At 43.5% G+C, this 15373-nt stretch overlaps 1 protein-coding gene across 1 annotated transcript in view; it reads left to right on the top strand.

Moving 5' to 3' along the window:
- Positions 1-308: 308 nt before the first annotated feature.
- The window catches only part of T265_04696 (hypothetical protein), a gene marked incomplete at both ends in the record, with an annotated part of 31606 nt that continues 16541 nt past the window's right edge, over positions 309-15373 (top strand). Inside the window, 2 exons of the mRNA XM_009169500.1 lie at positions 309-338; positions 8518-8591. Of these exons, the coding sequence (XP_009167764.1) occupies positions 332-338; positions 8518-8591 (81 nt within the window). The remainder of the gene's footprint in view (positions 339-8517; positions 8592-15373) is intronic.

The raw sequence follows: 15373 nt of genomic DNA, 5'->3' as shown, positions 1-15373 counted from the left end.
CGATTGAAATAGTCCATCAGGGACACGTCAAAACCCTCGAAAATTCAATTCCATCGTGCTAATACTGACAGCTGGTTACAGGCAACTAAGCATATCTAATTTCAACCCCACACCGCTCCTACGGAATTCTAACAACCGCGGTGCTCAGGTGTGCATGAGACCGGGAGATATTTGGCAGTGCAGTGAAGTAATGACGTCTGAGCTTAGCCCTCACGAAATCTTGAAAAAAAGATCGGATGAATTCCCCAGGAAATTGCATATGTGGGAATACTGTTTGAATGCACCAAACAAACGTTGGTATGGATGAATGTGTAACGGCGCTCGATAAACAATGTCTGGTGGGGACGGTTAAATTTACATAAGTTATATTTTACAGATGAGGAAGATGACGTGGATGTCACCCGATTCCCTTGTACTGTTTGTCAAAGACAGTTTTCCGAAGCGGCACTAGTGAGTTTCTGAACTTATCCTATATGAATTTCGTCATATTTCTAATCTAAACAATAGTACGTAATGATTTTAAGGGTTAAAACTGATGTATTTTAAAAGAGAAAGGTTTTCGTTGGTCTTCTCTTAAAAAACAGAGTTTCCATTTGCATTGATCGTTTAAACCAGGGCAACTGAACATCAAGGTTTATCGTACATCTTGAAACTTGGAAGCGACACAGGGGTTGACAGTGAAAACTAACCTTGTCTGAGAAACATCACCATTACGACGACCTTTCGAGTTTTAAGTTCTGTGACCTATAAGGAGCTCACCGGAAAAGAAGTATCACCTTATATTGGTTTTTGTGCAATCCAATTATTTTTAAGATGTAACGGTTTTGTTGTACAATATCCGGTGACTTACACGTTTTCTGTATGCACGCGCTATGAGTGTCGTCGGTGAACCAGTGACAAACAAAGTGCCGTCGAACGACTACGTATAACCGGGCAGTCACAAATGATGTACCAACGAGAGATTATTTACGAGATTGTGGTGCTAGAATCAGCCGTTGTTCAGATTGTTGCCCCGGAATTTCACTGATTTACGGACTGACACACAGGATCAGGACAGGATCAGAGCTTTTGCTCAAGTTTCCGTGGTAGGTTTTTTCGTGTAGTTCAGCGGTTGTCGTTCATCTGAAAGGCACAAGTGAAAAAGGGTGTAGCACGGTTTTTTTTATGTCCTCAGCGTGGGGCAATATGCTTGCCAGCGTAAGGATTCGCATAAATAAGTGTCTAGTAGTGCTTTGAACTGGGTTCTAGAAGGAGCGTGGATAACCGTCAGAGGAAGGTCATTCCACGCAGCTACTAACCGAAGTGAGAAAAAATTTTGCCTAATGAATGTGTGCGCTCTGAGCTTGAAAATCTTCTCACCATGTCCCCACCGTGTGTTTGCTGGGTCAACGGTGAAAGACCTGTTGGCCAAGCTTTGTTCAAACGGGACATAATTAAGAATTAGGTCATCTCGGGGACGACGATACTCCAGGGGAAAGGGGTCAAGCATCGCGATACGCGTTTCGTAGTCCACGGACTTGAGGCCGGCAACCATTTTCGCTGCGGCTCGCTGGACACGCTCAACGCGGGTGACGTCTTTCGTTCGTTTTGAATAGACAACTTGGTTTGCGTATTCCAGGAGCGGTCTGACGTAGTCCCCACGGAGCACCTGGAAGTCTATGCAAGTAATGCGGGAGAAGGTGCGCCGGATCATCCGTAAAATGGCGAATGCCTTTTGTGCTGATTTCTCGTGGTGCAGTGAGAAGGACAAGTTTGAGGAGACCCAGAAACCCAAATCATTTTTGGTGTCTATCCTCATGATGTTTTCTGGTCCTTTCTCACAATGCATTCGCTGAGTCTCTTTCAAGTTACATATGGACGCACTTTTCGCCAGTCCATCGACCAAAGCTTTGCAGCGTCTACATCCATTCGGAGGGCACTGGTATTGGAAATCCTGGAAGGTCGTTAACGTAGATCGGAAACAACAGTGGTCCCAGAACGGAGCCTTGAGGAACTCCAGTGGAGATCCAGTGTAGGATTTTCCCTTAAATCCCGTAAGACTCGAGTTTGTGGAGTGGCGAGACGTGTGGGACCCTATCAAATGCTTTTGAGAAGTCGAAAAATACTGCATCCAATATGAGTCCTCCTTCCTCTGCTTGGGTTAAGCTGTCCATAACATTGACAGATGTACATCTCAGTCCCGCGACGGCTGGGTGATTTCTGAACTCATGTTTAATTTAATCCTTCGTTCTTGATGTCCACCACTGAAGAACAAGAAGCAGATTAGCTAGAGCCTTGAAGTCTTCTTCTTACTGGGAAAGCCATTATTCATCTGAAACGTTTTGGGATAACATATGACTGAGCAAACTTCAGTAACAGAAATCGGTGATTTTTTGGGTCATAAACCTTCCTGAAGTCTAATTAATAGTCACCAGGCCTGTCTCCGCTACCTTTTTCAACTAGAAGGCACGTTGACTGAGATAAACACTGCGTTTACGAATGAGCTTATGTAGATCTGCCGAAATGAGCTTGTTTTTCGTCATATGTGTCACCGGCCTGTCTCTTAAAATCGGTTTCAATAGGTTCAGTAAAAAGGGATGTGAGGCTTGCTACACTTTAGTTGAATAAAACGCTTCTAAAACGTCTCTTTTTAATAGATTCACCAATTTATTTTCAAATTAGTCGGTAGATCCGCTTTTTCTCTTCAGTTCTAGGTTGAATCGGCATGATAGTATATATATATATATATATTCATCTGAACCAGCTAACTCACAACAATATAAAATTTCTAGCCCCTTTGGAGATTTCCTCTTCTGTGATTACAGTGCTTAGTATTTCTTGACATTGAACGTTCTGGAGGACGTGCCGAATTTTGGGTCAGTAATTTGACATAAATATGGGGAGGCTGATCCACAAGTAAAGCTCTTTCTGTCCCCCGATTTTGATCTTGGTTTGATCAACTCGGGCAAGGAATGGATCTGGTATATGGATCCGGATACCTGACTAGAAAGTCGACTTTCTAGTCAGCGATGCTTTAGCACCGCCGAGTCTTTGTACATGTCCAGTTTCTAAAAAAAGCTGGATACCAGCTAAATTTTTTCTGATACCGTCGGGTCCGGGTCGCTTCTATTGGTCTGGAAATGGGATGATCCGCTTCCAGACGACTTCTAGCCTCCACTGGACAAAAAATCACACAATGCAACGAAAAATCAACGCATACTTATTTTCTAACCTAGACTAGGATCACTTCAGCAGACAGAGACTGAGGTTCATGACATGTACCTGTAACGATCTCAAGGAGAGAGTCATCTGTTTTAATACAGTGGGAAAAGACTTCAAGAATCCACAAACCCCGAGACTTTCTGTTCCATTTTGGACCAGGCAGAATGCCCAAACTAAGGATACTTTCATCAGATTCGTCAGGAATTATGATGCTTTGGCTTATTCTCTGTACGTAGGGTGCAGACTCAGGTAGAATAACTGGACCTATTGGCTGCAAGGATGCTAATGCAACTAGAAAGTCTCATCAAGGTCAGTGGATGAGTAGAGCTGGACTTGTTTGCTTTTGAATGCCTCCGCACTCCGCTACTAGAGGGCTCTACTTTTGCTTACATCAGTAATCATGAAAGTATCACTAGTGGATACCCATTCTGTATCCACAGTTTCTTCCCCACCAGGTTATTCAGTGGGCTAGGGGCCGAAAAACACAGGTTCTTGGATATACAGCCTTGGGATTGAATGGAGTGTGCAAATATGCTCCTTACAATTTGAACTTCTTGAGTTGTCTTATGCTGATCATTGCTACCTTGAAGTTACTAATACAAGAAGTAGACCGTCCGCCACTTGGTTAATTTACCCGGATCGCCTTGTTTTTTGCAAAAGGAAAAGTGGTTAGGCGGGCAAATTCGATTGGTTGCACATTTCTTATTCCTTTTTTAGTGTTTTTAAGTTTTTCTCCTGTTTCGACTGCCAATCACTCTTGGGTAGATCTCAGATATGGGCATGTCAGTCATGAAACTGGAGAACTGACAGATTGCATGCCGCTATCCATATTCACCGCCATTTTCCGCCATTCAGACCTTGTTTTCCTCTTTTTTGTGATTTTTACGTGGGAACTCTTATGAAGCTCAACTGACCAGCCAGTTCAGAATTCTTGATAAGCTACTCACCAAAGCCTAATACATCCCTGAAACAATAAAGAATCCAAGCACATCTGCTAAGCTCACGGCACTACCACTAATTAGATGCTACAGAACAAAAGCTTAGGAGAATTCTGTGACGGATACAGCGGGTTGCACCGATGTCGGTATGTCCTTCACTTTTGAACTGAGGATTCACTGTCATACCGGATGCTCGTAAACAGCCAGCTCTGTGCTTCCCGAGATTCTGATTCGATAGAAGCTCGCATCAGTCAAAATGAGTGCTTTCTTATCATATCCATTTGTTCATCAGTAAACTATGTCCCTTTGAAAGTAATCTTCCATCAAGAATCAACCGCAGTCTATCACAAAGAGTTTGTGTATGGTCGTTATTGCGCAAGAGTGTATGGCGCAGGTATCGCGTCTCAGTTTGTCAAGTGCGTGCCATGGTGATACTTTAGTGTGAATGCAAAACCAAATTATAGTGGTTTACTGATCATTAATTGTTTATTACCAGTACTTGGTTTTGACTCATCGGAGAGTTTTGTGCTCCCTGGAAACCCCATACCACTGGGCATTTTTTTCGGGTAAAATGGCCACATCGTGGCAGTAGCGACGGTCCTTGGAAGTCGACCGTTCTGGAATACGCAGGTTGATTTTGCCTACACTATTGTTTGTAGATTCTTATTAACTTTTTTGATAAGCTTCAGAAACAAGTTTCACCTTCCGCAGCATAAAGGCTCTGAATGCCAAACTTTAGAGGAACCACAACATAATATGCAGTGCAGTACAAGTAAAGCACAAGCGAATTACAAGACGCTGACCGTAACTGGGTTGAAATCGTTGTCAGCTGTAATAACTGCGTACTTGTCGTACAGTGGCTGTAGCTGCCACAGTGTCCTTCACCGATGATTTGGGGTTGGGGTGGGATAGATAGCTGCGCATTGGAGGCGAGCCGACAAATCCGTGCGTAACTGCAGCACTGTAGGTGGACTGTTAAGTGGGGGGTTGGGAAAGGAGCTATGCATTGAAGGCAGTAGCTTGGATGCATGAGCGCCATTGAAGGCGCGACTGGGTCATGTCTGACGATGTCTGTAACCATCTTATATGGCCCGTCTCGAGGTCCTCATCCATGATAACGACAACAACCAACGCAGCTGAGTTTGCTGGTAATGGATTTTATACTTCACTGCCACACGGAAGCCGTTTCAACTAATCCGAAAAGCAGGACCTTAGAGTGAGTGAATTAAGGATGGCACCAAGAATCCAACATGTGACAGACCGGCGTCTAGATCACCGGGCGGAATATTTTACACAACAGCTTGGTTGTCTCTCCATCTCTTTGTCTTCATTTGCTCCGCTCATTTTGAGTTGTGACTTGTGAGTATAGAGTTTAATAAGTTGCCAAAGTATGATTAGGCCCTTTTATCTTGAAGTATTATCCATCTGTTGAGCTAGATGAGTTTCTCCTGACGTTGTTCAAGGATTGGAATCAAGAGTGGAATAATTGTTCCGCTTTGACTGGGTTTTTGTATGCACTTACTATCAGGAACTTGTGTTTGCTGGTTGGTACCTGTTTAAAACCCAATTATATTAGGTTTTAACTTAAGCCATGAGACCTGCTCCCGATACATTAGATGCAGTTCCGGTGACAGCAATCAGGACTTTGGCCTGGAGGAGGGTTTCACTGGCCATATCTTGAGATTAATTCAAATGTTTGAACAGCGTTGAGCGTGCCGCAGACCAACAACTGCGATTTCTATCTACCTTAGGTAGCTTTGGACTCTGTGTTTAAATAGAATATTTTTTTGTAAACGGGGAGGGAGCGCCCCAAAAGTCTACAGAAAATTTTCTTACCACGTTTCTGTATCTCTTCTGTCGGGTAAACAACAAATGATCTAGACGTTTCTTCACAACCAGTGGAGTTTTCCAGGGCTACACCGTCCATTCTTTCTTGTACAACTTTGTCGTCGACGGTTTTATGTAGTGCGTACTTCATGGAACCACGAGCTTAAGTGTCGAAATCATGTCTGGAATTTGGATTATGGGGGACGGTTATCTGTTCGCATCGTACTTGAAACACACCACAGGAAATGTCCTAATGTTTTCGCCTGCATCTTGCACCAACATCGTGTAAATTCCTACTTCAGTATTTCTCGTCTCCTGGTGCTTCTTTGAAACTGTAGAACAAACAACCTTAAATGTTTATCGATTTGCTTATTCTGAGAGAGGCATAAGTCTAGATTGTGCTGTAACAAGTGGGGACAGTGTTGGATAATCCAAGGCAGCATTTGCCGACTTGCGCCACCTATGGTACCGAAACAGACTTTTCTCCCCATCAGAATCATCAGTACCATCCTCAACATCATTGGCAGCATAATATCACTGTTGAACACTGAGTTTTTACTGCCGTACAATCGTGATTTATTTGAATGTCTTATTAAGAATAAACGTAGGTGGCGCTCCACAGTCGTTTCGAGTTTTCTACACGTCTAAACGCCTCTTCACGCAAGTTGTATAGAATTCGGAAACAATAACACCGGTAATGCAGATCGTCAGCCATAAAACGGACATTACCAGCTATTAGCACGGACAGCACGAGGACGTTCGCAGTATTCTTCATATCCCTGTGCCAGGTCTAGGGTTGGTCATCCCTCTTCTTCAGCCATTCACAATTTGGCATGAAAAGCAGCACTCGCTTCGGTAAACACCAGTTCGATGTGCGTTGCAAGAGTGGTCTTAATTTATGACCCTGAGGGTTGACCCGCCCTTAGACCTTAGATGTCTTCAGAAGTTTGATCAGTGATTTTTGTGTAGCAGAGCATTGAGTAATTAAGTAGATAGTGTATGGAAGTGTGCTTGGTAACGAATCTAAAGCTTTTAGGCAGCAGACTGAACTTACCAAGTTGATGTAATGAGTTTGCATTACATATGCCCAAAAAGGGTTCTTTCTGTTATAAGCAGCTGTTGGTGAAAGGTTCACCGGCCGCGACATGTCAACGTGGAATAAAAGCGGCTACTGCCAAAGTAAATGCTGTGGCTGAGATCCAGTTTCTCATTGTCGCAGTTGGTTGGAAACTCTGCAGGACACAGCGCGTAATCTCATTGGAGCAAACACTGCATTTTAGCGGCTAAAATGCGCAGCTAAAGTTGGCTGTCGTTAGACCTCATCATCATCATCATAGTCATCATCGACGACATAACATCATCATCATGCTGGGTCAGTCCCGATGATGGCGCTTTACTTTGACAGGACACATAAATACCTTTACTGCTGTCCAGAGTTGCAGTTACCCTATTCTTGTTCGTTTTCCCCAAGAATAGAGAACTGTTTCTCACTAAGACCCTACCAAATCCCTCTTCTTTTCATTCGTTGCTACGGCTTTCTTTCTCTATGTCTGTATGTCAACTGAGCGTTTATATGTACGGCCGGTATAACGCCATCAATGACGATAACCGCTGCACTCGTTTGGACATGTTTTTGTGTGTTGGGTTTTAAGGAATTTGAGGTGTCCAGTATTCGTCATCCTTTAGCCCGGTAAAGACAATTATTACGGGCCTAGAATTTAAATGGTATCAGTGCTGTTTTTGTCTTTGAGGGTGGTAACTTTGCGTCACAGTATCTTACGTAGTGTTGTTATGAAACTGTTGGCTCTCAGCCTAGTTAACTAATCACTATCAGGTCTACAGTAAGGACAGTGATTTCCAAGTTTGCCTCTCTCATCTAACTTTACCTTGATCACTTTTCACTCAAAACCTCGGCTCGAAGAAAGTGAGGAGTGGTGCATGCGAACACCATGTTCACAGAACCGCATCGGTAATACAAGACAAGTACAATCCTCTTTCCGGTTCTTTGTGCATAGCCTAAGAGAGCGTATTTATTGTGGGTGTCCTGTGGCAGCATGGAGCAATAGAGTTAGTTAATACAATAGACAATTTTACCCATGTCCGCTCTTTCTCATGCGTTCACCTCACTGGTATTCCATTCGACACGAGATGACTACGGAATTTGAGGACATCAATCTCCCCGTATCTCTCCATACCAGTACGTTCTTATGTTNAAAATTCAATTCCATCGTGCTAATACTGACAGTTGGTTACAGGCAACTAAGCATATCTAATTTCAACCCCACACCGCTCCTACGGAATTCTAACAACCGCGGTGCTCAGGTGTGCATGAGACCGGGAGATATTTGGCAGTGCAGTGAAGTAATTACGTCTGAGCTTAGCCCTCACGAAATCTTGAGAAAAGAGATCGGATGAATTCCCCAGGAAATTGCATATGTGGGAATACTGTTTGAATGCACCAAACAAACGTTGGTATGGATGAATGTGTAACGGCGCACGATAAACAATGTCTGGTGGGGACGGTTAAATTTACATAAGTTATATTTTACAGATGAGGAAGATGACGTGGATGTCACCCGATTCCCTTGTGCTGTTTGTCAAAGACAGTTTTCCGAAGCGGCACTAGTGAGTTTCTGAACTTATCCTACATGAATTTCGTCTTATTTCTAATCTAAACAATAGTACGTAATGATTTTAAGGGTTAAAACTGATGTATTTTAAAAGAGAAAGGTTTTCGTTGGTCTTCTCTTAAAAAACAGAGTTTCGATTTGCATTGATTGTTTAAACCAGGGCAACTGAACATCAAGGTTTATCGTACATCTTGAAACTTGGAAGCAACACAGGGGTTGACAGTGAAAACTAACCTTGTCTGAGAAACATCACCATTACGACGACCTTTCGAGTTTTAAGTTCTGTGACCTATAAGGAGCTCACCGGAAAAGAAGTATCACCTTATATTGGTTTTTGTGCAACCCAATTATTTTTAAGATGTAACGGTTTTGTTGTACAATATCCGGTGACTTACACGTTTTCTGTATGCACGCGCTATGAGTGTCGTCGGTGAACCAGTGACAAACAAAGTGCCGTCGAACGACTACGTATAACCGGGCAGTCACAAATGATGTACCAACGAGAGATTATTTACGAGATTGTGGTGCTAGAATCAGCCGTTGTTCAGATTGTTGCCCCGGAATTTCACTGATTTACGGACTGACACACAGGATCAGGACAGGATCAGAGCTTTTGCTCAAGTTTCCGTGGTAGGTTTTTTCGTGTAGTTCAGCGGTTGTCGTTCATCTGAAAGGCACAAGTGAAAAAGGGTGTAGCACGGCTTTTTTATGTCCTCAGCGTGGGGCAATATGCTTGCCAGCGTAAGGATTCGCATAAATAAGTGTCTAGTAGTGCTTTGAACTGGGTTCTAGAAGGAGCGTGGATAACCGTCAGAGGAAGGTCATTCCACGCAGCTACTAACCGAAGTGAGAAAAAATTTTGCCTAATGAATGTGTGCGCTCTGAGCTTGAAAATCTTCTCACCATGTCCCCACCGTGTGTTTGCTGGGTCAACGGTGAAAGACCTGTTGGCCAAGCTTTGTTCAAACGGGACATAATTAAGAATTAGGTCATCTCGGGGACGACGATACTCCAGGGGAAAGGGGTCAAGCATCGCGATACGCGTTTCGTAGTCCACGGACTTGAGGCCGGCAACCATTTTCGCTGCGGCTCGCTGGACACGCTCAACGCGGGTGACGTCTTTCGTTCGTTTTGAATAGACAACTTGGTTTGCGTATTCCAGGAGCGGTCTGACGTAGTCCCCACGGAGCACCTGGAAGTCTATGCAAGTAATGCGGGAGAAGGTGCGCCGGATCATCCGTAAAATGGCGAATGCCTTTTGTGCTGATTTCTCGTGGTGCAGTGAGAAGGACAAGTTTGAGGAGACCCAGAAACCCAAATCATTTTTGGTGTCTATCCTCATGATGTTTTCTGGTCCTTTCTCACAATGCATTCGCTGAGTCTCTTTCAAGTTACATATGGACGCACTTTTCGCCAGTCCATCGACCAAAGCTTTGCAGCGTCTACATCCATTCGGAGGGCACTGGTATTGGAAATCCTGGAAGGTCGTTAACGTAGATCGGAAACAACAGTGGTCCCAGAACGGAGCCTTGAGGAACTCCAGTGGAGATCCAGTGTAGGATTTTCCCTTAAATCCCGTAAGACTCGAGTTTGTGGAGTGGCGAGACGTGTGGGACCCTATCAAATGCTTTTGAGAAGTCGAAAAATACTGCATCCAATATGAGTCCTCCTTCCTCTGCTTGGGTTAAGCTGTCCATAACATTGACAGATGTACATCTCAGTCCCGCGACGGCTGGGTGATTTCTGAACTCATGTTTAATTTAATCCTTCGTTCTTGATGTCCACCACTGAAGAACAAGAAGCAGATTAGCTAGAGCCTTGAAGTCTTCTTCTTACTGGGAAAGCCATTATTCATCTGAAACGTTTTGGGATAACATATGACTGAGCAAACTTCAGTAACAGAAATCGGTGATTTTTTGAGTCATAAACCTTCCTGAAGTCTAATTAATAGTCACCAGGCCTGTCTCCGCTTCCTTTTTCAACTAGAAGGCACGTTGACTGAGATAAACACTGCGTTTACGAATGAGCTTATGTAGATTTGCCAAAATGAGCTTGTTTTTCGTCATATGTGTCACCGGCCTGTCTCTTAAAATCGGTTTCAGTAGGTTCAGTAAAAAGGGATGTGAGGCTTGCTACACTTTAGTTGAATAAAACGCTTCTACAACGTCTCTTTTTAATGGATTCAGCAATTTATTTTTAAATTAGTCGGTAGATCCGCTTTTTCTCTTCAGTGCTAGGTTGAATCGGCATGATAGTATATATATATATATATATTCATCTGAACCAGCTAACTCACAACAATATAAAATTTCTAGCCCCTTTGGAGATTTCCTCTTCTGTGATTACAGTGCTTAGTATTTCTTGACATTGAACGTTCTGGAGGACGTGCCGAATTTTGGGTGCGTAATTTGACATAAATATGGGGAGGCTGATCCACAAGTAAAGCTCTTTCTGTCCCCCGATTTTGATCTTGGTTTGATCAACTCGGGCAAGGAATGGATCTGGTATATGGATCCGGATACCTGACTAGAAAGTCGACTTTCTAGTCAGCGATGCTTTAGCACCGCCGAGTCTTTGTACATGTCCAGTTTCTAAAAAAAGCTGGATACCAGCTAAATTTTTTCTGATACCTATGAGTCCGGGTCGCTTCTATTGGTCTGGAAATGGGATTATCCGCTTCCAGACGACTTCTAGCCTCCACTGGACAAAAAATCACACAATGCAACGAAAAATCAACGCATACTTATTTTCTAACCTAGACTAGGATCACTTCAGCAGACAGAGACTGAGGTTCATGACATGTACCTGTAACGATCTCAAGGAGAGAGTCATCTGTTTTAATACAGTGGGAAAAGACTTCAAGAATCCACAAACCCCGAGACTTTCTGTTCCATTTTGGACCAGGCAGAATGCCCAAACTAAGGATACTTTCATCAGATTCGTCAGGAATTATGATGCTTTGGCTTATTCTCTGTACGTAGGGTGCAGACTCAGGTAGAATAACTGGACCTATTGGCTGCAAGGATGCTAATGCAACTAGAAAGTCTCATCAAGGTCAGTGGATGAGTAGAGCTGGACTTGTTTGCTTTTGAATGCCTCCGCACTCCGCTACTAGAGGGCTCTACTTTTGCTTACATCAGTAATCATGAAAGTATCACTAGTGGATACCCATTCTGTATCCACAGTTTCTTCCCCACCAGGTTATTCAGTGGGCTAGGGGCCGAAAAACACAGGTTCTTGGATATACAGCCTTGGGATTGAATGGAGTGTGCAAATATGCTCCTTACAATTTGAACTTCTTGAGTTGTCTTATGCTGATCATTGCTACCTTGAAGTTACTAATACAAGAAGTAGACCGTCCGCCACTTGGTTAATTTACCCGGATCGCCTTGTTTTTTGCAAAAGGAAAAGTGGTTAGGCGGGCAAATTCGATTGGTTGCACATTTCTTATTCCTTTATTATTGTTTTTAAGTTTTTCTCCTGTTTCGACTGCCAATCACTCTTGGGTAGATCTCAGATATGGGCATGTCAGTCATGAAACTGGAGAACTGACAGATTGCATGCCACTATCCATATTCACCGCCATTTTCCGCCATTCAGACCTTGTTTTCCTCTTTTTTGTGATTTTTACGTGGGAACTCTTATGAAGCTCAACTGACCAGCCAGTTCAGAATTCTTGATAAGCTACTCACCAAAGCCTAATACATCCCTGAAACAATAAAGAATCCAAGCACATCTGCTAAGCTCACGGCACTACCACTAATTAGATGCTACAGAACAAAAGCTTAGGAGAATTCTGTGACGGATACAGCGGGTTGCACCGATGTCGGTATGTACTTCACTTTTGAACTGAGGATTCACTGTCATACCGGATGCTCGTAAACAGCCAGCTCTGTGCTTCCCGAGATTCTGATTCGATAGAAGCTCGCACCAGTCAAAATGAGTGCTTTGTTATCATATCCATTTGTTCATCAGTAAACTATGTCCCTTTGAAAGTAATCTTCCATCAAGAATCAACCGCAGTCTATCACAAAGAGTTTGTGTATGGTCGTTATTGCGCAAGAGTGTATGGCGCAGGTATCGCGTCTCAGTTTGTCAAGTGCGTGCCATGGTGATACTTTAGTGTGAATGCAAAACCAAATTATAGTGGTTTACTGATCATTAATTGTTTATTACCAGTACTTGGTTTTGACTCATCGGAGAGTTTTGTGCTCCCTGGAAACCCCATACCACTGGGCATTTTTTTGGGGCAAAATGGCCACATCGTGGCAGTTGCGACGGTCCTTCGAAGTCGACCGTTCTGGAATACGCAGGTTGATTTTGCTTACACTATTGTTTGTAGATTCTTATTAACTTTTTTGATAAGCTTCAGAAACAAGTTTCACCTTCCGCAGCATAAAGGCTCTGAATGCCAAACTTTAGAGGAACCACAACATAATATGCAGTGCAGTACAAGTAAAGCACAAGTGAATTACAAGACACTGACCGTAACTGGGTTGAAATCGTTGTCAGCTGTAATAACTGCGTACTTGTCGTACAGTGGTTGTAGCTGCCACAGTGTCCTTCACCGATGATTTGGGGTTGGGGTGGGATAGATAGCTGCGCATTGGAGGCGAGCCGACAAATCCGTGCGTAACTGCAGCACTGTAGGTGGACTGTTAAGTGGGGGGTTGGGAAAGGAGCTATGCATTGAAGGCAGTAGCTTGGATGCATGAGCGCCATTGAAGGCGCGACTGGGTCATGTCTGACGATGTCTGTAACCATCTTATATGGCCCGTCTCGAGGTCCCCATCTATGATAACGTCAACAACCAACTAACCATCTTATATGGCCCGTCTCGAGGTCCTCATCCATGATAACGACAACAACCAACGCAGCTGAGTTTGCTGGTAATGGATTTTATACTTCACTACCACACGGAAGCCGTTTCAACTAATCCAGAAAGCAGGACCTTAGAGTGAGTGAATTAAGAATGGCACCAAGAATCCAACATGTGACAGACCGGCGTCTAGATCATCGGGCGGAATATTTTACACAACAGCTTGGTTGTCTCTCCATCTCTTTGTCTTCATTTGCTCCGCTCATTTTGAGTTGTGACTTGTAAGTATAGAGTTTTATAAGTTGCCAAAGTATGATTAGGCTTTTTTGTCTTGAAGTATTATCCATCTGTTGAGCTAGATGATTTTCTCCTGACGTTGTTCAAGGATTGGAATCAAGAGTGGAATAATTGTTCCGCTTTGACTGGGTTTTTGTATGCACTTACTATCAGGAACTTGTGTTTGCTGGTTGGTACCTGTTTAAAACCCAATTATATTAGGTTTTAACTTAAGCCATGAGACCTGCTCCCGATACATTAGATGCAGTTCCGGTGACAGCAATCAGGACTTTGGCCTGGAGGAGGGTTTCACTGGCCATATCTTGAGATTAATTCAAATGTTTGAACAGCGTTGAGCGTGCCGCAGACCAACAACTGCGATTTCTATCTACCTTAGGTAGCTTTGGACTCTGTGTTTAAATAGAATATTTTTTTGTAAACGGGGAGGGAGCGCCCCAAAAGTCTACAGAAAATTTTCTTACCACGTTTCTGTATCTCTTCTGTCGGGTAAACAACAAATGATCTAGACGTTTCTTCACAACCAGTGGAGTTTGCCAGGGTTACACCGTCCATTCCTTCTTGTACAACTTTGTCGTCGACGGTTTTATGTAGTGCGTACTTCATGGAACCACGGGCCTAAGTGTCGAAATCATGTCTGGAATTTGGATTATGGGGGACGGCTATCTGTTCGCATCGTACTTGAAACACACCACAGGAAATGTCCTAATGTTTTCGCCTGCATCTTGCACCAACATCGTGTAAATTCCTACTTCAGTATTTCTCGTCTCCTGGTGCTTCTTTGAAACTGTAGAACAAACAACCTTAAATGTTTATCGATTTGCTTATTCTGAGAGAGGCATAAGTCTAGATTGTGCTGTAACAAGTGGGGACAGTGTTGGATAATCCAAGGCAGCATTTGCCGACTTGCGCCACCTATGGTACCGAAACAGACTTTTCTCCCCATCAGAATCATCAGTACCATCCTCAACATCATTGGCAGCATAATATCACTGTTGAACACTGAGTTTTTACTGCCCTACAATCGTGATTTATGTGAATGTCTTATTAAGAATAAACGTAGGTGGCGCTCCACAGTCGTTTCGAGTTTTCTACACGTCTAAACGCCTCTTCAGGCAAGTTGTATAGAATTCGGAAACAATAACACCGGTAATGCAGATCGTCAGCCATAAAACGGACATTACCAGCTATTAGCACGGACAGCACGAGGACGTTCGCAGTATTCTTCATATCCCTGTGCCAGGTCTAGGGTTGGTCATCCCTCTTCTTCAGCCATTCACAATTTGGCATGAAAAGCAGCACTCGCTTCGGTAAACACCAGTTCGATGTGCGTTGCAAGAGTGGTCTTAATTTATGACCCTGAGGGTTGACCCGCCCTTAGACCTTAGATGTCTTCAGAAGTTTGATCAGTGATTTTTGTGTAGCAGAGCACTGAGTAATTAAGTAGATAGTGTATGGGAGTGTGCTTGGTAACGAATCTAAAGCTTTTAGGCGGCAGACTGAACTTACCAAGTTGATGTAATGAGTTTGCATTACATATGCCCAAAAAGGGTTCTTTCTGTTATAAGCAGTTGTTGGTGAAAGGTTCACCGGCCGCGACATGTCAACGTGGAATAAAAGCGGCTACAGCCGAATTAAATGCTATGGCTGAGGTCCAGTCTCTC

Source organism: Opisthorchis viverrini, assembly GCF_000715545.1.
Source record: "Opisthorchis viverrini unplaced genomic scaffold opera_v5_81, whole genome shotgun sequence".
Lineage (NCBI taxonomy): Eukaryota > Metazoa > Platyhelminthes > Trematoda > Opisthorchiida > Opisthorchiidae > Opisthorchis > Opisthorchis viverrini.
The sequence above is the reverse complement of the archived record's forward strand: the minus strand, read 5'-3'. Positions and strand labels throughout refer to the sequence as shown.